This window comes from Pempheris klunzingeri, chromosome 23, assembly GCF_042242105.1.
Source record: "Pempheris klunzingeri isolate RE-2024b chromosome 23, fPemKlu1.hap1, whole genome shotgun sequence".
In the NCBI taxonomy this organism is placed as follows: domain Eukaryota; kingdom Metazoa; phylum Chordata; class Actinopteri; order Acropomatiformes; family Pempheridae; genus Pempheris; species Pempheris klunzingeri.
Window position 1 is genome coordinate 15,622,611 of NC_092034.1, and position 24,598 is coordinate 15,647,208.

General features: G+C 43.5%; 1 protein-coding gene across 1 annotated transcript in view; it reads right to left on the bottom strand.

The window, feature by feature from the left end:
- Window positions 1-23,540, bottom strand: part of afap1 (actin filament associated protein 1) — a 45,910-nt gene extending 22,370 nt beyond the window's left edge. The window contains exons 1-3 of the mRNA XM_070854871.1: window positions 23,417-23,540; window positions 11,214-11,342; window positions 10,875-10,957 (exon numbers count right to left, since the gene is read on the bottom strand). Of these exons, the coding sequence (XP_070710972.1) occupies window positions 10,875-10,957; window positions 11,214-11,342; window positions 23,417-23,453 (249 nt within the window). The 5' untranslated portion in view covers window positions 23,454-23,540. The remainder of the gene's footprint in view (window positions 1-10,874; window positions 10,958-11,213; window positions 11,343-23,416) is intronic.
- Between the last annotated feature and the right edge of the window lie 1,058 nt (window positions 23,541-24,598).

The following is a 24,598-nucleotide window of genomic DNA, read 5'->3' on the forward strand; positions in this document are numbered from 1 at the left end:
ACATTTTGAACTCAAGGTTCACTCGCTGGCTTTTTCCAGAACTTTTAACTGTATCAAACAGCCTTCTTTAGCAAATAGAATTTGCTCAGGTGTTATCACATGACCTCAGTAAAGAATTCCAAGATGTGATAACAAGTGGTGTTTCTGTACTTAGGTCCTGTGAAGAAGGAGCATTCGCTGAGGAGGGCTGTGCGATACGGTTCCATGAAGAAAAAAAAAAAAGAAGAACAAGAAAAAAACTGGCAGAACCCGCTAAAAATTCTAGAACTACTGTGACACCACCATCCTGAAACACTATTTCTCTCTGACCTTTCATCATATCCAAAAACTCCCCTCATCCCATCACTCCTGTTAAATCAAACATGAAGCACTGGCCCATTTGGTAACATTTGAGCCAACACTTTGCTAGTGATTAATAAGTTGGAGTCAACCCCTAAAACAGGAATTCTGGAGATGAAAGATAAATGCTGATAACTGCCAGGCCTACGACACCATCTGTCCAACAGTCCATTAAAACCGTTTAAAACTCCCTGACCTGACCCAATCATTTTGCTTTTTCACGCCAAATGCCACAGTCTTACGTTCCTCCCTGTTTATATGCTTTGTTTCACAAAAAAGATCCATCTTAATAAGTTATTCAGAAACTAATACGTGCAATGCACAATGCAAAGTCAACTTTCTTCTTCTTCGTCTTTTCTCTGTCAATACATCCCTTCCCTTAAGTTAATACTCCTCTTCATCCCGCCTGTTTCTCTTTTTTTCATCTATAAGTCATGTGGCGGGCCAGGCTTCAAGCAGAAACCTTATCGCAATTCCTTTGGGGGAAACAGCGGTTCGGTGAACTCATTTCTTGGCAGGGATATGCCGCCCTGCTTAACTCCAGCGCCGCCAGCATTCTCCTCCCTACCCCAGCCCTAAAAAGCTACAAAAAAAAAAAAAAAAACCCAGAGAGGAAGACAGAAGAAGGAAAGAAAGGCACAGAAATGAAAAGAACAAAAGCGCTCGGCCTCGACGGTCAAACAATGAGGCGCAATATCAGGTTCGAGAGGTGGATGAGAAAGTAGACGTGTTTGCATTGGTGAAGGGAAGGCTGTTGATGTGGGGTCTGCAGCTTCATATCTCACATCCTTTCCAAGACTTTTAAGCAACAATGGCATTAATACTCATGTAAAAGCCGACTGTTTGGGTAAGCATTCTTCCCTGAGTGCAGCAGAATACATTACGTTACACTCCAGAGAATGTGATCCCATTGCTCTGCTATGTGGTGACTCAAAGCTTAAGAGACACAAGGGTGAGGAAAACGTGTTTGCATACACACACACACACACACACACACACACACACACACATATACAGACACATCTGTAAACACAATCTTTTGCTTTCAGTCCCATTAACAACAGCTTGGCCTTATCACACAAGTTATCTACAGATCAATTATGCAGCACCACAGTGAAGCTAACAGGAGTTCACTGCGGTCACAATGCATACCACCCCTCAGCTGACCATAAACACACACTGTATAAACGCTGACACGCAAACGTCCGTATTCCTCTGCAGTCTAGCCCTGATCAGCTCCAAATGCCGTGGAACACAACGTCCACTTGCTGGCTTTTTCCTCAGGTATTCTAGAGTGATTTTGAAAGCAACGACAAATACACGGCCATTATTTCCAACTGAAAGAGCACTTTTTTTTTGCCAGGTTCGGCATTTAAGAGTTGGACTTTAACTCGGACAGAGCAGCTACGCCAATGCAATTCTATCACTGACAAGAAGTAGAAGTTACAATGAATGAATCTGGTTGCTTGTGTTTCCTTGAAAAACATTTTTGTCAAAACTGCAAACTGAAATAAAAATGAAATAAATAAAAGGAACATTGCAAATAATGACCCATCCATATCATTTTCATATTTCATAGAAGTTCTAACCCACTTAAAGCGATTGCATTCAGAGTTTCAAGGAGGTTTTTATGTCCTGTCATGGTCTAAATACTGTTCCTCCCTGACAAGAATACATTTCTAGAGGAAGCAATGCTACAACCATGGGAAGAACAGCGTGTACAGGTCATGAGCATGAATGCATATCAGAAATGTCAGAATTCCACAGTCATAATGTGTAATTAGGTAGTGGTAAAGGAGTCTTGACCTTGGTTTGGATACTTTGAGTGGGAGGTTTGTCTGCTGCTCCAGCCCTGGCCTTAAACTCACATCCAAACATTTATGCCAAGTATCAATTTTTGCCCTGCGTAGGAGGACTGGACCTGAATAAATGTTTTTGCCACTGTGCCAAGGGGACACTGGAATGGATAAACTGAGTGGACACAGGAAAGCCACTCCCTTAGGAGAGGCTTTGGAAATAGAAAACTACATTTTCAATGATTCTTGGCAAATGACCCAATGTAGAAGCACATGTTTTCAGATCGTAATAGATTATTTAAATTCTATTTGATGGCAAAAATACTGAATGAAACCAGTTTGACTTGTACCTGGTCACTTCGGTCAGTCTTGTATTGGTGAATGACCTTGTCACTTGGAGGAATTTACATGTGTCTGACAGTGAAAGGCGAGTTTTTTCAAATTGTATGCTCTATAGATTTCTTTTTAAACAAAAAGTGCTTCCATTTGAAGGACACATTGCTCTTAATGAAAACTGAGTGAGGTGAGGATTCTCTGAAATAGACATTTAAAGGGTTTGCTTAAAACTTTACTTATCCTGAGGAAAGTTTTGCTGAGACCTATGCTCTTTTCCAGCACCACCCTGCTTCACAGTCCTACACATTCACATCTGGTAGCTGCACAGTGCAACCACAGTCTTTTATTGTTGGCTTCTGGTCACCTCTCTACTTGTACAAATGGAGGTTAAGTGCCGTGCTCAAGGTCACCTGGATGGTAGTTATTTGAGGGGGGTGTTATTCCTCGTCTTTTCTTGACCAGATTTTTGCAGCTGATCCCAGCTGCTCCTCTCGATTCCAAGCTACTGCCCACCATATTTTTTCAAGTACATATTTTTCCAGAGTACTTCCTTGTCAAACCTTTAGAATCTTGCACAAACACAGGAAGGCCTAGAAAGGACAGATGGGACAAAATGTGGACTGATATCCATGTGCACACACCACCCCTCCCCCCATACATTCTTCAAAGCATGAGGTCAAGCTTAGGCAATGAGTTATAAATTGATGCCAGACTGCAAAAGAAGATGAAAGCGTGAAGAGCAAAAGACTGTGGCACTAGCAACTCAGCCTCAGAGTTGACCCAGCATGTCCTGCCTTTGTCCCGGGATGCCCTTGACTCAGCTAGCTTGTAAAAGGCGCCGTAATGGTAATATTTTTATTTTTACTGGATCTCTGATGGAAGCCAGTAGCGACAGTATGTATACTATATAGTATATCCACGTTTTCCTGGTACATTCTGGCCACTTATTTCATTCATTTTAAATAGATGTACTTTGACAGTACAAGTTAGTCTTCATTCTGTACATAAAATTCAGTCTGCATCTATGCATCCAATGGGAACAAGCCATTTCATTTTGGCTATTCATATACACTGACATTTTGATGTGCAGAGACACTTTGTGGGTATAAATCTGGGTTATCAGTTGGAATATTGCGATAACAAAACACAGCATGTATTATAGTGGTATCAAAAGTGGCAGCTGTCCAGCAGCACTACTGAAAGCCTCATTGTGTGGGAGAGGAACTAAATCCGGACGTCAGCTGATTAGCCAATGCACACTCTTTACATAAGAGCTCCATTTTATACTTACACTGACAAACTAGTGTACATTAAAAAACATTCAAACATAGAAAGCGCTAGTATGAGGAGGAACAAGAAAACCTCGACTAAGATAGGCTAACATACACACACTGTAAACACACATACTAAATCTCTCTAAAAAAAAAAAACCTCTCTGCAGGAGTCAAGGCCTCGTCCAAGCTTTGGACCTGCCACCCTCTGCGATACACATCTTAATGTTCCACCTCTCTGTTTACATGAACCACCCATGCTAGTGTTACCTCCGACAAAACAAAACCTCTCTCACAACTCCCATTTTAAACTACATTCTTCACTTCCTCTGCATGACTTTCCCTCTTTCCTGCCTCAGGCTGGTGAGTTAATTGTGTACTTTAGAGGGCAGGTGCATTCACCAGAGTGCCGTTGCTGGCAGATGTGCCAGGTTGCAGGCTTGTGCTGAAAAAATAACTGGAGAGTGAGATTGGGTTGGGTGTTTCCTGTATTTCTCTCACCTCACAATGAGGTGTAAATGTGGGTCAGCAGGAGCTGGTGGGAGCCGGTAGGAGCTGGTGGTCCACTGCTTTAGAAAAGCTTAGGAAGGGTGGAGTGGCCCTGAGAGCCTGGTGTTATAAAGTAGGTCTTTACCTGTAATGGAGCCAATCGATTGTACTAGAACCTAGTGAAAGGTCACATTTAAGTCTCAAGACACTAAACTCCACATCTCCAGAAGCTCCCCTTAAAGCTTCACAGTGGATATGTTTGAGGTTGGGTTTGCTTAACTGACATGTTGCTGAGGCAATTACACTCTGCTTGTTTATGTCTTCTCAGCTTCTGTAAGACCCGGCCCTTTTACCCATATTTGTATTTTCTGCCTTGTGGTGCTAGCAACAACCGGTAAATCAGTGGCAGGTCTCTAGACTATGATTACTTCACAAAGATATAGAGTGAATAAACATTTCCTGTTAAAGGTATTGTTGATGGGCGACTGTCTCACAACCAGCCCAAGATTTCATCTTCTTTCAGTGTTAACCTGCATTAATTCTCTACCAGACAGCAGAAATAGCTTCAATTTTCCCTTAGTGCTTTGTTAAGTCATTTCGATCACATCATGTGTCAAGAAGAAAAACCCTGGCATTGTAAAAAGCCTTCAAACGCACTTGAGTGGGGGGAAAAAAGTTGTGAAATAGGTTTTCCATTCGTGGCCCAGTTTCTCTGCAGGGACTTTTTCCAGAGTGTTATAAGTAGGCTGAAACAGTTCTGGCCCTCAGGATTAACCATGCTGTGGGCATGTGTCACTTAGTAAAGTCCTACTGCTCGCTGCATTTAAGACTCAATCAATCTCCAATTTGCCACTTGTTTGGTAACCCCAGTAACAAAGTGTGACGCCTTTCACTATGATCTGTTAAACAACCTCATTTCCTGTCTCAAGTCAATGACACAAAAGTGCTGATGTCACTGGATGCTTTGCTGTGGTTGGCGAAGCCACAAAGTAGGGGAACCCCACTTAGGAATTAAGTCAAATATGAAAAACAGATTCATCAGCCTCAAACGGAGACCAAAACACACCATGCAACGATCTCCTGAAGGCAAGTCATTTCTGAAGACATAGAAAAGCTGGGCTGATCCAACTGAAATTGTGTGATTGGGAGCCAACTCAACTTGCGCATGCAATCCGTAGGTTGATACAGCACAGTGACACATTTACTTGCTACAATGTGTTTCCCCTTCAGGCTAGAAAACATTTGGTTTGGCAGAAATACAGCAGGCCAACATTTAATCCAAATACAAAGTTGCTGGTCTATGGCCACCAACAGAGCGATGACTTGCAGTGGGTAACAAATGCTTTGAGAAGATGGTTTGTTCAAAGAAGAAAGATCAACTGTAAACCATAAGTGATACCTCCCAGTACATATGAGTGTGTTTAGGGTGTAAAGCATTGGCTACATTTGAATACACAGCTCGGGCCGAGACTCATATTTATCTTTGAAAGTGCTCGGGAAGGAGGGGGTTGTCTGATTCAAAATGAGAGGGGGAGGAAATGAATTCCAAATGGGACCCAGACTGCTACGGATAACGCAACCCGGCTAGTGTGTATACAGTGTATCCATCACATGAACACACTTCTGTACACTGGTTAACTTGCGTAGCGAGGGAGAGTCTGTTTGGGGGAAGACGACGAACGAGAGGAGGAAGAGTGGGTGTGAGGGGGAGTGTGAGTGGGGTGGGGTGTGTGTGTGTGTGGGGGGGGTGGCACCATTCTCCAACATCAACACAGATGGAAATCATTTGTGTCTCAACAAGAGGACTGGTCCACATTCTGCATTAGCAGAGCTGCAGCACACAGCCCATAGCATGAAACCGACGACTCCAACACTGGCGTACAGAAAGCATTAGTGCTTAAACAGTTTGCAAAAATTCCAAACATTTGCTCACTGCAACCCCTTAAACTTGCTTCTTTTCTTTTCTTCTAATTGTAAACGAAACATTTTGGGAGTTTTGGATAGTCGGCTGGACGAAGGAAGCAATTTGAAGACATTACTTTGTACTTTGTACAAAATTAAACAATTAATGAATGGATCTGAAACGTAATCAGAAATGACCATCAGTTGCACTCCAAGATAAGCATGTCTGCTGACACGGCTATGACCTAGCACACATGCTGACTGATGGTTTTCAACGTGTTGAAAATGTAACTTTATTAAAACTTCCTCAGCATTACGTGCTCTTGGGGGTGTTTCCAATGCTCTTCAACGATCCAACTAGCACTTTGAAGCGTACTGATGCCTTTCTGTCTGCCAACATCCCGAAATGTCACATACTCCTGATGCTGCCTTGTGCATCATGACCATTAGCTGGTGTCATTTAACATCCAACTATGGTCATTTCCTGATTTTTATCTTTTGGCAGCATGAAGCATGAAAACTAAACTGTCAGTGACGAAGCTCCATTCTCCATCTGGCTGTTGATTTTTTTCGCATCAGTGCAGCTCACTGGAAACAAATAATTAGCATGTTATTTTTCTGGACTTTAGTTCAAACTACTTGACAGCTAGATGGAAACGGTTCGTGTGGCTGTGGCAGTAAACTTATTGATGACAGGAATGTATTTCATGCCAGAGATAAAAGAGCAAATATTACTGTAGCATTCATTTTGAATATGAAAGAGAGAGATTACTTTAGTCCTACAAGACTTCAGTGGGATTTTGCCACACTTAGTAGTCATTATGATCTAATTAGAGCCAGACCTTGTTTTTTGTGTGCTTAAATACATGTGTGTGTGTGCTTGAGAGTGGCATGTAACACTTTGTAAAATGGAGCGGTGATTCTCTTCCTTAGATCACTCAACTGATTTATTAGGTGAGGGGTGTGGAGAGGATCAAACTGACTTGGGGAGATCCTGCTTTTCTACAAGAGCGCACAGTATGTGTAACTGAGCACACACACACACACACACACACACACACACACACACCTCTAGATTCATGAGGGCCTTTGTGTGTGATATCACCAGGTGTAACACCGAGCCACTTTTACTAATGTTTAAAGGATCACTATCATCATCACATCAAATAGGCTCCATCAGTATCATCTTCTTATGTACCATATTGGCCTGAGGATAAGACGATGCTTTTTTCTTTGAAATCTGCTAATCATGTTATTAGTGGTTAAAAAAAATGGTAACTGATTATTAATCTAAGAGGTAAAAGCTTAAAAAAATCACAGTTAAAATATATAAAATGTGGTTCCACTGCCTCCCTTGTTTCATACAAGATCTTTTTCTCTTTAAAAGTGATTTTGGCATAAGCATAAAGAGGCGTTAATTGTGTTGCCAATGTGGTAATTTCAACCCTGTGGTTTGTATTTAGTAAAGACGTGTTTCTATTTCGATGTTGTTTATGTATTCGACTTTAATTGATTGATTTTGTTTTGCAGTGACTTCTTTATGAATTTCTTCAGCAAACGCACAGACTAAGGGGAAGCCCACAGGGTGGTTCAAAGCAGATCAGTTTGAGCTTGATAAAACCTTAAACAGGACCCTTTGGCTGTCTAATGTCATTAGGGATCAGGAGACCCAGCAGGATATCCACTAATCAGATAGTGTGTGTGTGTGTGTGTGTGTGTGTGTGTGTGTGTGTGAGCGTGTGAGACTCAATAACAAGTCTGCCCTTGGGAAACAAGTGTCTGCACTCAGCCGCATAATAGTTCATACACACCATCTCTTTGTTTCTTTTTGCTAATATTGAGGCCAGCGAGTGTCGCACATGTGACCATCATGCCCTACTAACTGATACAGTGTGTTGGCGTGCTAGCTCCAGCTAAACATCAGTTGACTGTCCTGAGGCAACACTGTCGAGCTTTAGGAGCACAATGGATGCAATTTGCAATCATGTCAATGCTTGAGCAACTTAGCTGTGTCAGTTTGAAAGAACTACTACACACAGGCTAAAGTGTTTCATTATGGCATTGATTAGTAGTAAAAGCCTCGGCCCCTTGCTGTTAGCAGCTGCTACTCCGTCAAGCTGTAAGAGCTGGCATATTTAAGATCTGGAAAAAAGTACAAGATTTCAGAGAGAAGCATACAGAGGGGTCTAACATGTGTCTTTGAAGAATGTTTTCAGGACATCAAACTGATTCAGCAGTAAAAACAGGTAACAATATAAAGATAGTAGCTGAAGCCTGATGTTACACATCAGTTTAAAACTGAACCACCACATCATCCGGCCACAGAGACAGAAACAAGGATACTTCGATAATCTTCGACCGGCTTTCTATCATGACATGCTGTAGAATATGCAGTTGTTGAACGCTGTTTAACTTTCCTCCATGCTGCCCACTGCCATCCAGCTCATTGTCCGTATCATCAGACATCTAATGGCTCAGCTGCTGTTGGACTGGATAACCAGCTTCACAGTAAATGTTAATGATTTTATTGCAAGTCAGCTAATCAACTGAACAACAGATGCTAATTGCTAATGCAAGAATAATAGAGAACAGGAAAAGGTTCCTGCCAGGACAGTAGCTTAAAGAGCTGGTCACATACTGTAACATACAAGAACTTGTCAGGAGGCAAGCAGAGCATTGTGTAAGTGACGGTGATTCTGTCGATTTTATCTTTATGTTTGAGTAATTTACGATTAGTGCAGTAGCGCTGTCGCAACACCAAGCATGTGCACGTTCACTGCGAATCCACAAGACTGTTCCAACTAATTATTCCTTATATAACAGTGAGTAATCAAAATGGCGGCCACGGGCTTAGGGGATGACAGAGCCTTGATGTATCTTCTAAAGCCACAGGCTCTCGGTCTCGCAGAGAGTGTTGGTTTGGCTCGCCACTGAGCCTTGACAGGTCACAGACAGACCGTGGCCAAGGCCGTCTCTTCCTCCTCCGAGCTCTTCCATTCTTCCACCAGACCTCTTTTGTCTATTTGTTGCGCTTACTCAACAACAGTAAGTCACGACTAATGCTCTATGAAATATTCCATTCTACAGCTTATCTGCATTTGACATGTTAATCCCCGACTGTACAGGGTTTGAGCGTTTCCTCTGCTCTAAATCGTGTTTGTCTTTGTTTCTTTAACTCTCCTACCCTGTTTACTCCTTTCTCTTGTGCAGTCTCCTCCCCCCTTTCTTCCTCTTACCCATCTATCTTCTGGTCCATTCCCGCAGGCTTAAATTTATACAACTTAAAAGAATGGAGAGTGGAGAGAGAGTGGAGCGTTGCAGATTTTTTTTCCTCTCTGCCTGGACAGCTTATCCAGAGGTCAGCGTAGAAATGTGATGGATGGTAATTTCAGAGCAGAGAGACTGCAGCAGTGAGACAGAGTGCTGGAAGGAAATAAAAGACAGTAGCGAGGTTTCCATCCAAGTCTATTTATGAGAATTGTACTTCACTGCCGTTGTTCTGCACATCCTGCATCCTATATTTCCACGTGTGTTTTATCCCAGTTCAGGGTAAATTTGACCATATTTACTAGATTGGTATTAAAAGCCAATCAAAATTAATTCCTTACTTTAGCGTGTTCTACTGTGTTTTGTACAAAGCTGCTAGTGTTGCTGCTCTCCTCAGTAACAGCCAAGCCAAAAAGGTCAAAAAAGAGAGTGTGAAAATTTGCACCAATGACAAAGGCTGTTGGTAAAGACAATAACAGAGATGAGAGACAAAAAGTAGAGACATCACGCCTCCTCTCACGTCTAGTTTTCCGGGAAAACCTCGGCTGTGATTTCCAATCACACGCTGGGGTCACCGGAGGAGGCCGAGGCTGTGGACTGTTTCTAATTACAAACTGCATGTCTAAGTGTATTTTCATCTGTGTGTGTGAGAGAGAGAGAGAATGTCGAACAAGGTGTTGTGGCGTGTTGTTAATGGTGAGAAGGCTTTGTGAGCCATCGAAGCCACCTGCTTTCCATCAGGAGCATCTGCTCCAAAACTAACACTAACGACACACACACGCACACACACACACACACACTCCCTGGTTTTCCTCACGCTCTTTACACACATGCATGCTCCTCACTCACATATATCCACAAATAATCATCCGCTCACACTCACTCCCTCCACTGTCTGTCAGCGTGATGCACGGCGCTGTGTGAGACAGGCACTTCTTGCCTTCCTGCTGCTTAACAAGAGGCTGTGAAAACACCCTCGAACACGTCGCACATGGCCCCCACGCCCCACTGTATTACTACACCTGACATTCATGTGAACATGGAAGTGTTTTGACCCGTTCAGACATTGACAGGAGTCAATTCCAATTGATATAACTTTACTAGGATGTTTAGATTCATGATATCGCATTGCATCTCACGATCATCATCTTCATGACCAAGGCAATGAGATGTGGCTGAAAACTAGTGAGCAGACTTTGCGTCAAGATTGTTTTGTCTAATTACATGCTTCATACAACACAGGGTGGGTAAAAGGTGCTTCCCAGTTCCAGCTTGTCTGATTTGTTCTAAACTAAGACATGAGAACAGGCACAACTGCATTACATGGTTCAAATGAGAGTTGCCGTGACGATGAGTAAACTTTATAAGAAGAATTCTAAGAGACTTTTTCCTGTTCCCTGTAGGACGATATGGGGCCTGTGCGGTAGGGGGACCTGTGCGGTCTTAGGTAATGGCATCAGAATAGAAGTCTTACCAGCCATGGGTGAGGGATCTCAGGGAGGGGCATCTGAGGCGGGGCCGGCAGACCACTGTGGATCTCCGACTTGAATGAAGGCTCTGGGAAGGAGAAGCAAGAGACAGATAATTAGAGGAAGTTCTTCACTGTACTTACAGAGTGGGCATGGTGAGGTTTGCCTCCAGCCCAAAACAGCAGGGATGACATTTCAATGATCAGTGAAATGTATATAATACATAATAAGAGCATAGAGATTAAAACATGTTCATCGCAGTTGGCTGCAAAATATCACTGCACACAGGTTATATAATCACCTGCAGAGTGTTTCTAAGGAGGTTTACGGTGCAGTAATCTCACCTTTCTCTGAGAGGACTCTGTGGAGGATGTTGGAGAGGTGCAGCTTCCTCTCTCGAACCCCGGCGCTGAGGTACTCCCTGTCCAGCAGGTCCAGGAACAGACGAAGCTCACACACCAGCTCCTCCATCGCTGCAAACACACAGACAACGGCATTTTACAACTCGGGAGCTGCTGGGAACATGGAAAAACTGCTATTGTCGAGGCATGGGCAGTTAGATAATCGGACAGGCTGTAAACGAGCTGACGGTGTATCTAGATTACCTTAACACTCAAAATGTAGGTAAGCATGGACTGCAACATGAAGTAGTTACTAGAAGTAATGTCTAGTTATAACAAACCAGAATAAGCCTTCTAAATCTATCCTGACAACCTGTGTAAAGCAAGAGCTGAAGAACAAGGTGCTAAAACAATCAAGACATCAAACCAGTGGTAAAACATGAACTACACACAGCACTGCTCATTAATCTGCCTCGATGTACTCAGTGTTTTAGTTAAGAGCATCTGCAATGTCATTTCACACTGTACTCCAACATTAAACAGACACCGAACAAAAGCAAAACACAGTTATATAACAGATAAGTGGGCAGCCAGGTGGAGACAGTCGATCAGTCAGAAAGCTGAGCAGCGCTGCGCTCTGGCTCGGCAGGCTGATAGCTGCTTGGCATGGAAAGACCTAGCAACCCACAAAATAGATGCTGGTGGAAAACAAACCGCAGCCTCCCCATACACAGCAAAACAATGGGAGGTGAACCCTGCACAGCGAGAAGCCGAAGGTATACGTGTGCACTGTTTATGTCCTTGCACATGCAGCGTGTTGTGATGTGGACGGCTTCTCATCGAGGTCATAAGCGTGACTCGGAGCCGCCACGCTCTGCACAGCGATGCAAAGACATTTAGATAACAGACACCTCTGTCAAACTGGAGAACCTGGTGTAACTCAGGCTTACTGTCAACATCTGATTGTGCTGAAGGTGATGACATCATACTGGAAAACAGCAGCAGATTAAAGGGGGAGAGCGGAGTTAATGATGATCCATTTATTTTGATTTATCCGTCCTCTGGGAAGGAAAAGCTGGATGAGCTCCATGTTCTTCTCTAGCCTCTGCCCTGACATTACCCTGAACCTGAGCAGCTGGGGGAATTTTGCAGGTTCTGCACCAACTACCCAGAGAGGCAGGGTGAGAACCCGTCCAAACTGGGGTAATATACAGGATAAATTGATTCCAGGTACGAGCTGCACTCAGATAAAGCAAAGAAAATTATTTAGCACCTATTTTGATTTTGATTTTGATTAATAGGTTCAGTGGTTTTTCAAGTACAAATGCCACATTTTCTGGTCCCATCATGTCACTTTTGCTGCTTGTCTTTGTCTTATATGACAGTAAATTCATTATCTATACTGGGTTTTTAAATGTTTGTCTGACAGATCAACACATGTGTCATCACCGTGGCCTCTGGGAAAAGGTGATTTAAATGTATCACCAGAATTCTGTCATTTTATAGACCGAATAATGATTCAATGACGCATTATGTGCTGAAAATGCACACTGAATGCAGTCGTAACACAGTTGGCAAGCAGTGTTTAGCCACAGTTTCACCACAAACGGCTCTCCTCAGGATCTTACAATGCAACAAAGAGGTCTACACTGCTCAAAAACATTAAATCACACATTGGATCTCGATGAACTAAATATTAAAAATCTTTACTGTACATTGTGTTTAGAACAAAATGACGTAACAACGGTCAGTGGAAACCAAAATCACCAACCGACAGACACTTATTGTTTTATATGGAAGAGGTACGCTGTGTTTCGTTCCTTACAGACAGCAAAGTTCCACAGAAGATGACGCCCCCACCCCGTGTCAAGCCAGCTGAGATATGCTCATGACCTTTACATAATCATATTAAATCAGCCCAGTCAACATTTGGGCAAGTGGTGTACTGATTTGATGTGTGCTGAATGTCTCAAGAGTCTCAAACTAACCAGCCACCCACCCACCCCGCGTTCCAAATGCTGGACTCACCAATAGGTACCAATAGGTCTCTTCAGCACGGACTAGATGTTCTCGCTACTTGTGGTATCAGTGTTGACGCAACAAACCTCTTATATCTCCTTCAAAGCATATCCACACACCAGTTCTGATCACAATTCACTCCGCCTATCACACAGCTATCTAGGGTTAACCAACGACAGGTGAGACTGCTGGTAGCTGGCACATGATGGAGAAGATTCATTCCCAAAACATCAGAGCACTTAACCATTATGACAATGAATTCTTCCAGAGACGTTTATGTAGTTTTCCAGTGCAACCATAACTCAGTATCACAGCAGCAGGAGAGGTTTGGCTGTGTGACAGCAGCTCTGAGGCTGGGTACACAGCCGCTTTCACACATTCCTCACATAATCTGATTATTTTACAGATGAGACAGCGAAGGGGGGGGGGAGGGAGGTGTGGAGAGAGTGGTGGTAGAGTCCAATAAGGAGGAAAAAGAGAGAGGGAGTGCCAGGAGAGAGGGTGGTGGAGAGCTCAAAGGAATAGAAAGTGAAATAAAAACAGAGAGTGAGCAATGTAGAGACAAGATTTTATTGTTCCGTGAGGATACGTTGTTAGAATTTGCATTCTGTTCATTCAGTTGATTTCAAAAATGAAAATCAAGAGAAAATCATTAAGACTCTAGTCTTAATAAACCAGGATTTCTACTACGAACCTCACAGAGGTACACTATAAGGCCAAATCTACACAGACTCTTTGTGTCATTGTCAGAGCCCCATATATACAAAGCCAGATCCATAAAGAAACGGCTTTGCTGAGGAAGAACTTGACAGGCCTGTTCAGAGCCCTGACCTCAACCCCATGAAGCACCTTATCACTGAGCATCTGTGTTGGACCTCACTATTGCTGAGGTAATACAAATGAATGGGAACAAATCCCTTATCCTTAAGGGCTGCGGGGGGTCCAGTACACCCTGGACCTGTCACCAGTCAATCACAGGACCGACACATACAGACACACACACTCACACCTACGGGCAATTTAGAGTCACCAATTAACCTAACCTGCATGTCTTTGGCCTGTGGGGGGGGGGGGGGGGGGGGCAGACTACCCGCAGAGAACCCACGCAAGCACAGGGAGAACATGCAAACTCCATAAAAGGTCCCAGGCACAAACCACAAAACTGCCAGCCAGCCGATTCAAACCTGGAACCTTCTTGCTGTGAGGCAACAGTGCCAACCACCACACCACCATGCTGCCCCAAAATTCCCTCACTCCCTCTAAAGTCAAAACTGAAATTCCAAATACAATATCTGTCAAAATAACTGCAACATGACTTTTTTTTTTTTGCTAAATCGTTCAGCCCTTATATGGTTTCATGTTATTGTCATGCTGCCCAGCCCTTGTTGCTTACACTTCTGGGAATGGCCCAAACAACAAAATAAGAGCCAGAAATATCCCTTAAAGAGTAATTAAGTAATCTACATTCATTAAACATGATTGTCTCTAATAGCACCAGCACTCAGAGCACTCAGCGTCATCTCCACAAGGCCTTCGGAAGCACGTTTAAACTTTGCGGTCAGATGGAAGCGCTATCAATCACGTCAACCAGCCCGTCAGTCTCTGTTTAAAGGAGAACAATTCCTCAAAGCAGAGACATCCCCACAGTAAACCTACCCACTCACACACACACACACTCACACACACACACAGGATCACTTTTACCATGCCTGCTTTTATATTACACCGAGAACGGCCAAGCTCTCTTTACTGCCCCATTTACTGTTTCATAGAACTTGTGCAACCTGTGCAGTACTTTACCTCCACCGGGGTGGTCAGAAAACTAACCCCGTGTGCGAGTGTGTGTGTGTGTGTGTGTCATTAAAACCTAAAACAAGCTCTCTAGATCACCAAAGACGGCGAGGGGAAAATTAAGTGGCATGGAGCGAGAAGGACCACCCTCAAACACGGCCCGAGGGCGAGCAGAAAAATACCTTGTCGTGCAAACAAACCACCCACGCCCTTTCTCCAGAAAACTCACTCCTGCCTCCCTTTCTCTGTCTGTCACTCACCTCCCTCTTCCACCTCCTCTTCCATTTTACTACTCTTTGCCTCACTTTGTCTATATTTCACATTTGTCTATGTACAGGGAACATTGCATGCATTTTGCATTTATTGCCTACTTTAGATACTATAAATACAGTTTTCTATACAAGACGTGAGGATACAAAAAACGAGGTGTTAGCAGTGTAATTAGCCTCAAAGTGCATTTTGCTGTGTCAACGCTAGGCTTGCATGTTGAATGATTGGAACTCTTTCCAAAGATAACAATAAATCTCTACAGCCACAAACCCACTAAAAACACCTAGACATGTCAGGGGGATGTTTTCACTGTGAGCTATTCACACTTCCCGGAGTTCAGAACAATGGGGGTTTTCCTGGGTGAGGTGGGTGTGTGTGTGTGCACGAGGGAACAGGGTCATGTTTGGGTCTCGAGGAGAACTTGAGACCCTGAGGCTCTGTTGTTGTTGGTGCAAAAATGCTTAGCCAGGTTAGAGGGAGGGTTTTCTAGCCCTCTTCCCAGAATACAGCTAGGTTTTTTTGATTGACAGCACACTGACAAACGCTATCTCACTTCAGTTGTGTGTGTGTGTGTGTGAGAGAGAGAGAGAGATTCAGGTGTCTGTTTCTTGTTACCAACAGAGCCTTTAACACTTGGGGGATGTGTTTAGTCTAGGTGTTTGACAAGCTTTTCGGTCAGGATCTGCCTCCAAACACACATAAACACACACAGGCTTTAAAGACTGCGTGTCATAATTTAAGCATCAAATATCAGTTGCTCTACAGTCACACACACACCAAAGTAAATCCAGCATCTCTCACTGCGTGAACACATTCGTTTTCCCTTGAGAAAATGTGTCCTGCTAATTACATCCCATCAGCATCATAAGGCAGTGGCGCTCTTGTCATCAGACTCTTCACATCATGAAGGTCTCTGAGACTTGGCTGGGACTGCAAAGTTCACTCACTTATTCAAGATCAGATCTTGCCTCACAATTTAGACATTTTCCTCAGGATGAAAAGTGATGCAGCCGATTATTGCCGGACCATTTATGGTTACAAACTAAAATGATATGAGCAGCATGAGCTTTATGGTACAAATTCTCCAAAATGTAACCTAAAATAGATGAAAACAGACCTGGCTTAAATGTTGCCCACACCTACAGAGCACCTGACTGACTCCATCCACACACACTCACCCTCTCCTCACATTACCTGGAGCAGGAACTCTGATCATATGCTGTACACTCGAAATAGAAACACAATATTGTCACTCAGGCTTAAAATGGCCCATTATTCCTGACGCTCTCCTACATCCATCCAAACTGCCAAGCTAAAGCATTTAAAAGAGTAAAAAAACAACGATAAAACCAAGTCAAGATGGTTTGGGCCACAAATACCGGAAACCTTGATTTTCATCATGTGTTTCCATACAAACAAGCTCCAGTGCTCCATTAAATGACCTGGTCAAGTGGTTATTTTTGGAATATAATTAAAAGGACACAATTTGTCGCTGTAAAGCTGCAGAACATCTGTGAATCCACCATTAAAGACAGATCAGCAGATGCCAGGTCAAACATAAGACTGACGATGGCTGAAACGGGACCCCCCACGTACCGATGCTTTTTCCATTTCTAACCTGCAGCACCTGGTGTGTGCGCCACTGTTTCAGGTGATGTTGGAGGTCACTCCCCCAGGCGTAACACGCCGCTGACAATTCCTGCAGACGCATGAGAAATCGAAGCATTTAATGAGCCAACCGCCCAATCATCTTCGGTGAGCACTTTCTGTGGTTCTGGGAAAGTGGAGTGTTACAGTAAGATGGCGGTTTACGTTAATTGAGGTTGGTTTCTGGTCTGGCATCATCATGGTTACTGCCTCCAGTCAGCCACCAACAACAAACAGACACATAATTAGACACATCTCACACACACACACACACACACACACACACACACACACACAAAGGTTTATTAATGAGGTTTCTCAAGCTGACCAAATGTGACAACTCTCATATGTAGTAGTATTTGTTAAATCCTGGTCTGTGTGAACGTCACAGCAAAGCTACTGAATATATAAGAAAAACACTCTAAAAGTAACTATTTAAGTTTCTATTGAATGTAGAAAATAGGGCAGCGATGACATGAAGTCCTTAAAGTACTCCGAATAAAATCCATCCATCCGCTGACAAACATGCAATATAATCGAAAGCTCCAGAACACCTAGAATCAACCTTGTTTGGAGAGTTTTCTCAGCTGAATATTTTTGGCTTTTGGACTACTGACTGAACAAAACATGACTTTCAAAGACGTCATCTCTCCCAGAAATAGTTATTAAATGGTCATGAAATCAAGTCAGTACATCCATCCTGCTTTTCAAGATTGAACAACTTGCGTGGAAACACTTAGTCTCCCCATAAGTGGGTGGCTTTTGATAGCGTTTTCAAAAAAAGTGCTGAAAAATAGTGCTGCCTTGAGCTGTATGTTTTTTTTTCACCTGAAGGAAACATGTTGTTCCCATGCTGATTTAGAGCACTGATGATGAGAACTGCTCCTCATTAGCATTTTCACGATGACTTAAAAGCTCCAATTCACTTTTTTGTCTCATTGTGACCCCTTTTTATTGCTATAATGGGAGAAAGCCTTATGCACTGCTGGTGACAAGTTGTGAAAGTCCTGCAATGTTACCAGTCCTAAATGTTTCAGAAAGGCTTTGTAAAGCCTCTACTTGGATGAACACCAAGAGAGATGGAGAGTTCTGAACAGATCAGAGGACAAGCAATGCAGCATTAGTTTATGATGAAAGACAAGCTGTCTCGCTCTCTACCCATTTCATTTCTCAGGTCTGTAATTATGAGGTTTGTGTGTTTTCTTCGTTCCATTGGACATGCCAAGCGAACATCACAGAGCGAGGCTGATTACTATCGAACAGTACAGGTGGTTTACCGTACGAGCAGATGTTTCTCTGACCGCAAATACACATGTGTAAAACCCTGATCTGAAGGCGGCGGGTGGGGGGTGGAGTGGGGGTTAGAGATGGAAGGATAGGGTAGTGCTGACGGAGGTTTACAGAAGATATGAGAGAGGGGGAGGAAATAGGGTGGGAGAAAGAGGGCTTGTCCAAAGGCAAGCTAAATGCAGATAGAGCGATGATGCACCCTTTGGTATCTCTTTTAAACAGATAATTAGAGGGTGCTCAGCTAAAAACCGCAGACCGAGGAAAGAGAGATGGAGTCAAGGGGAGCACGGGTAGTGTATAGAAGCTCCAGCGTTGGGATTCTATCTGCTGGTGGGAATGGAGGACATGTGGTTTCCCTTGGCCTGGGAATGGTGGCTGCCTGGGTGTGAGAAATGAGTGTCACATTGTACCGAACTTTTTCATTAGTGGACCATCGTGGGATCATTCATTTATCCACTGATGACGTAACAGCCCAACCCAGATGTAAGCAGGGCACTGGAATTATCACTAACTGTGGATGCATTGATGTGATCCAGCAAAAGAACCAATATCATTTTATTTCACAAATTTAACAGCCTACCTCCCCAAGAATCCAACTTTAACCTGTAAAGTGCAATCTTTCGCCAGCACTATATGTTTGCAAAGACTGCAGCTTGTCTGCCAGTATCACAGTCATAAATATCCCACAAAGCAATGCAGCAGTAACAACAACCATCCCTGTATAACACGCAATGACGGACAGTGGTATAATGTCAGTAATTAGTTTACATTGTCTCCAACCAGCAAAGAGACTCTCAGGAAGTGGCATGATGATTATTAACTCAGCAGTGAGTCTGAAAAGACACATCTGCTGATGAACAATTTGATAGCAGACACTCTGGGTATGTAGCTCAGCGCTTTCTGTATTCTTTCTCACATCAAGCTCTTCCATAATTGTTACTGCAGAAATGTGCAACACACCTGCACGAATATTTCAAAGTGTTGGTCGTTTTAAAAGTTTGAACAGATCACTCAAACCTATTAGTAGTCCAAAACTACTGAGACGGTACTAGATGAAGGATGCAGCTTTGGGAGTGCACTTCTGTTTCCATTCATACACAAAGACAAAGTGGTTTCATTGCATAATGACTTTTTTCAATGGAAAGTAGCTAAAGCCTGCTCACTCACTAAAATGATGACATGGGCTTATTGGGTTATTCCCGGCATCATGATTTGCACAAGACAATATATCAATACGGTCAATAAAGAAAGCCACAAGGCATCTCTTCGAGAGAAAGTAGCTATCAGGTCCGAAACAGCTGCTAGCTTTTTCTGTATCTGCTTTATTGAAAAACATCACTAGAGGGATCTTAAAAGTTGCCAAACCTTCTAAAGTTGCTCAACTGGTTACACTGAAGTCATTAAGCAGCTAAGCAGCACTACTGTTAATACAAACAGAAATCAATTACCAAATTTTCTGACTAAATAGAAATGAATAAAAATGTAGTTTACTGGATTTTGGTGAGTTTATCCTCCACCACATCCTCATGCGCCTCTGTTGCAGAGTAATGCATGTAACCACAGCCGATGCTGTATGTCCACCCATTGGAAAGCCTGAGAGCTACAGGGAACATTATTACAGACAGAACAGAACAGGCTTAACACTATGTGTCCTGGTCTTATGCCAGGTCTTATCTTTACATGATGAAAGACTCCTGACTGTGACTGACAGCTCCTAGCCTTTTCACCCATCACCCTCCATTATATCCTGCCTGCAGTACCAGACCACCGTGCACCCCCAGCACCAGACACACCCATATGGGCATCTGTGTGAGTGGAGGCATGTGCAGCTGAATGGTAAATCCAAACACATGTAGGAACACCATGTAAACACGTGGTAATTACTCATGCAAACACACCATGTGCTCACAAGTGCATCCATTTGTCCAAAGCCATTCTTCAGCCCTTCCTTTATTGTTGTTGTCGTCTCCACAGGAGGACCTCCCTTAATCTCACAGACCTCTGTGTGTGAGGCCCCCTACGTACTCCACATCACCCCCACTACGTTAGCATTACACCACACGCCGCCCCATCATGGCAAACCATCAATGCAGCTTTGGCCTTGTAATCCTAAAAGCTTTGTCCAAGACAGACAGACAGCCTAACAAGCTAACAGGCTCATCCTATTACTACAATAAGCCTATTAAAGAGGCCTGGTGAGGCTCATCAGAAATGATCCTCTCTTAATAGACCCAAATTACCAAGGTAACCATCAGTGCCAAGACTAAATAGGACTATTTCAACTGTTAGCTTTACATTTTGAGGCAGAAATCCAAACAGAAATGCTTGGTCGATGATGTTAAATCAGTAGGCCGGCTGCCAGCTGCGTTTAGGCCATATGAAACTGTCCCACTTGGCATGCATCAGGGTCTTCTGAATTCGGCTCAAGTTTGGCATAAGATCCCCATCCTTCTCCCGGTGTTTTTCCAGATGGATATCGACACAGGGGGAAGGCCGGGAGGGCTATGATTAGTCGGCCCAAAATTAAAGTCTCTGTTCCCACATGCCAGCTTACTGACAGGTCGGCTTTGGAGGGAAGGAGGGAGAGATTACAAACTCATTTCTCCTCATCTCTCCTCTCCACTTCTGGGATTTGTCCCCCACCACCAAAAAGGAGGGGCTCGTACGTCTGACACATGAAAGCTTTTAAACTTCAATCATCGTAGGGGCGAATGGACTTTCTGACCGAGGCGGAGAGAGGGAAAGCAACCCCCAAATCGAAAGCAGAACCAAATGGTCCAAGTGGGCCAGAACGGTGACACCATGTACCCATTCTGCCCACATCACACACACCCCAATTAATAGCTCGTCGACTCAGGGTTTCCGTGAGGAAAGCTGCAATAATAAATGGCAATAAACACAAAAATGCACCGAAAACATGGAAGGAAGGAATTGCTGAAAGGGATACTTGACTGTGAAAAGCAGCTTCCTATAGACCAGTGTGGAAATTCAGAAACGTTTCGACCGCAACTAGTTCAGTTCTGCAGAGAACTTAAGGATGGAGAGAATCTGAGCGGACAATTTCTCGCACAGTTCGTGTTCATGTTTATATTTTGTTGACCAAACCATCTTGGTGGCATGAGACCCACAGGTAATCACAACTCCATTAAGCTCCACGCATGTTTTCAGGGGATGTGCTACTGAATTTTCTCGCACCACTGATCACATATAATGGACAAGGTCAGTAGTACCTTGTGTGTAAATGTGCCTCGCAAATGTTTTTGTTAGAGCCTTTTTGCCTGTAAAGAATACATTTATGGGCACACAGGGGATATTTTGGGGTAAGGACATGGTTAAAGGTGAGAATATGGTGTGACTAGCTGCTTCAAATTCTAAAATTGGCACAGCCATAACATTAAGTGAGTAAAAGGCTGCCGTAAAACTATAACTTCAAGGCCTCAGTCATTACAAGGCAAACTGTCACTATATCCAAAAAGAGTAAAGCATTAACTCAGGGCTTTCCTCCTAAAAGTATTCTCCTATTTCCAATAAGTGTAAGAAAAAAAATGTGTTGGGAACGTGAGTAAACTAGGTGGGTACTGATTGTCTAAATCCAACACCAAAACATGATCTGCTCTGCTCTTGTGTGCCGCTGAGATGTGATTACAACCCCTCTACACAATGGATGTCTGTCAGAACCTCACCAAATGCCGGGGAGAGAAGCGCTGTCGGGCCACCTGATACCCTGCAGCTGCTAGCAGAGCTCCTGTTATTGTAGGACTCTGCTCGCTGCTACAAGTAGGAGACATTAGAGATAGGGGGCACTTGTGTTGTCATTCCAGGGCCATGTTAGGGAGACCTCTGGCTGGAGGGTGGAGTAATGATGACCTGAGTATATCTGACCGGGCACTGGCAGCTTTAGGTGAGCTGGGAAATCTGATAGAAAATAAATTACGCTCATGAACATGGATGTACGATGAAATCTAAGACCCTTCAAACCGAGGTCATGTGGAGACCCTCCAGGTCAGCCAGTGGCTGTAGCTCCACCAGAGCCCAGCAGTGGAGTTTCTTAACATTACTGATTTCAAGAACTCTACTGACCCCTTATTTTATGTTTCAGTGACGCATGCGAGACAATATGCGGTGTTGATGTATCTGGATCTGTTATCTAGCAACCACGAGGTAATGAAAACCAGACTTGTTTTTACTGTCACAAAGCTAGAAAGTAAGAGATGAAGTTACAAGGCAGTGAGCTATGTCAGGAGGCTGAAATGATAGAACCCAAAAAAACTGATTTAAGCCCCAGCTACATGCTTTTCAAGTTTGTCAGTATACAAGGTGAGGACAACTTGAACACCAAAAACAGAGAAAGCGTGTGTGTAAGTAAAGGGAATCTTGCTGAAGAATAAACTAATAGAATAAAAGATGCTGCTATTTCGGTTTGGTTGCACAGAAATCCTAAACTACAAAGAGGTTTATTTAGCTCTCCTGTTAATCCTACCATCATTTCACCAAAGTCTGCAGTGGGTAGCAGCAATGAGCAGCCTTTCACTTTCAGTTTAATCAATTTACAGTTAGTGATACATGGAATGCACAGCTCATAAAAAAGCTGAAGGTCTTAACTCCTGAGGACAGAAGTCCCAGAAGGTCTTGCTCCATATTTACGAGGCATGCATGAACGGAGCCACGTTAAATTGCCAGATGACTGAAAGGAGTTTGGCGTGAAGTTCATACTACAGACACTTGATAACTGACCACAACCCTAATGACACTGTCAAGAGCCAACTGTCTCTCCACAGTCTCCCCACCATGACTCCCTCCCTCCCTGCCTCACCCCCTCCCTCCCATCCCAGCCCACCTTTTAGAGACGCTGCTCATTTCTAACGTTTTCCACCGCTGGCTCTGCACAGTTCTGAACCGAAGGAGCGGACAAAGGGGGGTTCTGTGAGCGAAGTGTTGACGGAACAGCTGAGAGTCTCGTGGATGTGCTCGGAATGAAGTTTCACGCTAACGTGGTATTTTCGGCGCGTGTGGGTGTGAGCGCGCGAGTACGTGCAAGAGATCCTGCAGTGATTCACGAGTTCACTGCGAGTCTAAAAACTAGCAAATTTACAATGGAGTTCTGAACTGAAATCCAAACTTTAGGAGGCTGAATGTTAAAGAACGCGGAGGGAAACGTGTCAGAAAACAGCCGTGTTTTTTCCACTCACCCCTGCTGGCAGTGAACAGAAGCGGGTCGCTCCTCATCGTCAGGTCAAACTCATCTAATCCGCCCAAAGACACACAGGAGCAGGCCCGGGCCCAGCGGCTCCCCGGCAGCGGTACAATCCTCTCACACACACTCTCAGCAGAGACACTGGTGCCTTCACTGACGACCTCCGCTTAGTCCTTCTCTACCGAGCCGGCCACTGAAACCTCTCTCTTTTCCTTTCAAACTTTTTCTCCGGATCTGTCTCCTCCTCCTCCTCCCTCCTCCTCCTCCTCCTCCCCTAGGGTCTCTCTCTCTCTCTCTCTCTCTCTCTCGAAAACTGCCTGCATGGATACTTCTGGTGCATTTAAAGACCATTGGAAATAAGGCAGTTGCCTGACACTTGATTGGGAATTCAGCAATTTATTGCAGCCCAGACTATGGTGTTAAAATGGATTAATACCCTAACTTCTAATTTTTAACTAACTTTGGCATAACAGCAGGAAATTGGATACTTTTCTGTGAAAATTAAATTTTTACGTTTTATTACTTTATCAAATTGTAGTATATTCTGTCAAAAGTAATGTAATTTATAATGTAATTTAGAATTATTCATAATTTGCATGTATTATTATTAACACTACTTAACTTCTTTATATAAGATATAACCAACTAATAATAATATCATCATACAGTCATATTAGCTGTGAAAAATAATGAATCTAATCTATCTAAAGTATTCCTCCTTCATTCTTTTTGATGCAGAGCGAGGAAATCCACGGCCCACTTTGCTACAGTCTGTGTGCAGAGGAAGCACATGACCGACAGAAGACTGACAGGGAGACAAACCTGCTTGTACCTGAAGGCAGCATATTCCTCCTTAGGAGAGAATGCCTCTCAGAGAGCCTCGTGTTAGTTACAGTACGATTGTATTTCTCTACTCAGTCCAGTCACATCAGAGCACGTTTTCAGGGTAAAAGGTGAGGAAAAAAGCAGTACATCAACCTCTCCAGTGCACACCCGTGGTTTATGGTCTGTAGTCGCCAGCACTGATTTCTTCACCTTAATTAATGTTCTGTGGGGGTGTTGTGACCTGCAACCTCCTGACTATTAATTGCTTGCAGTCTTGATGATGTACACATTAAGGTTAGGTTTTCTTGCTCTCCTTGGATGTGACTCCGGGCTAAAGCACATAAACACAAAT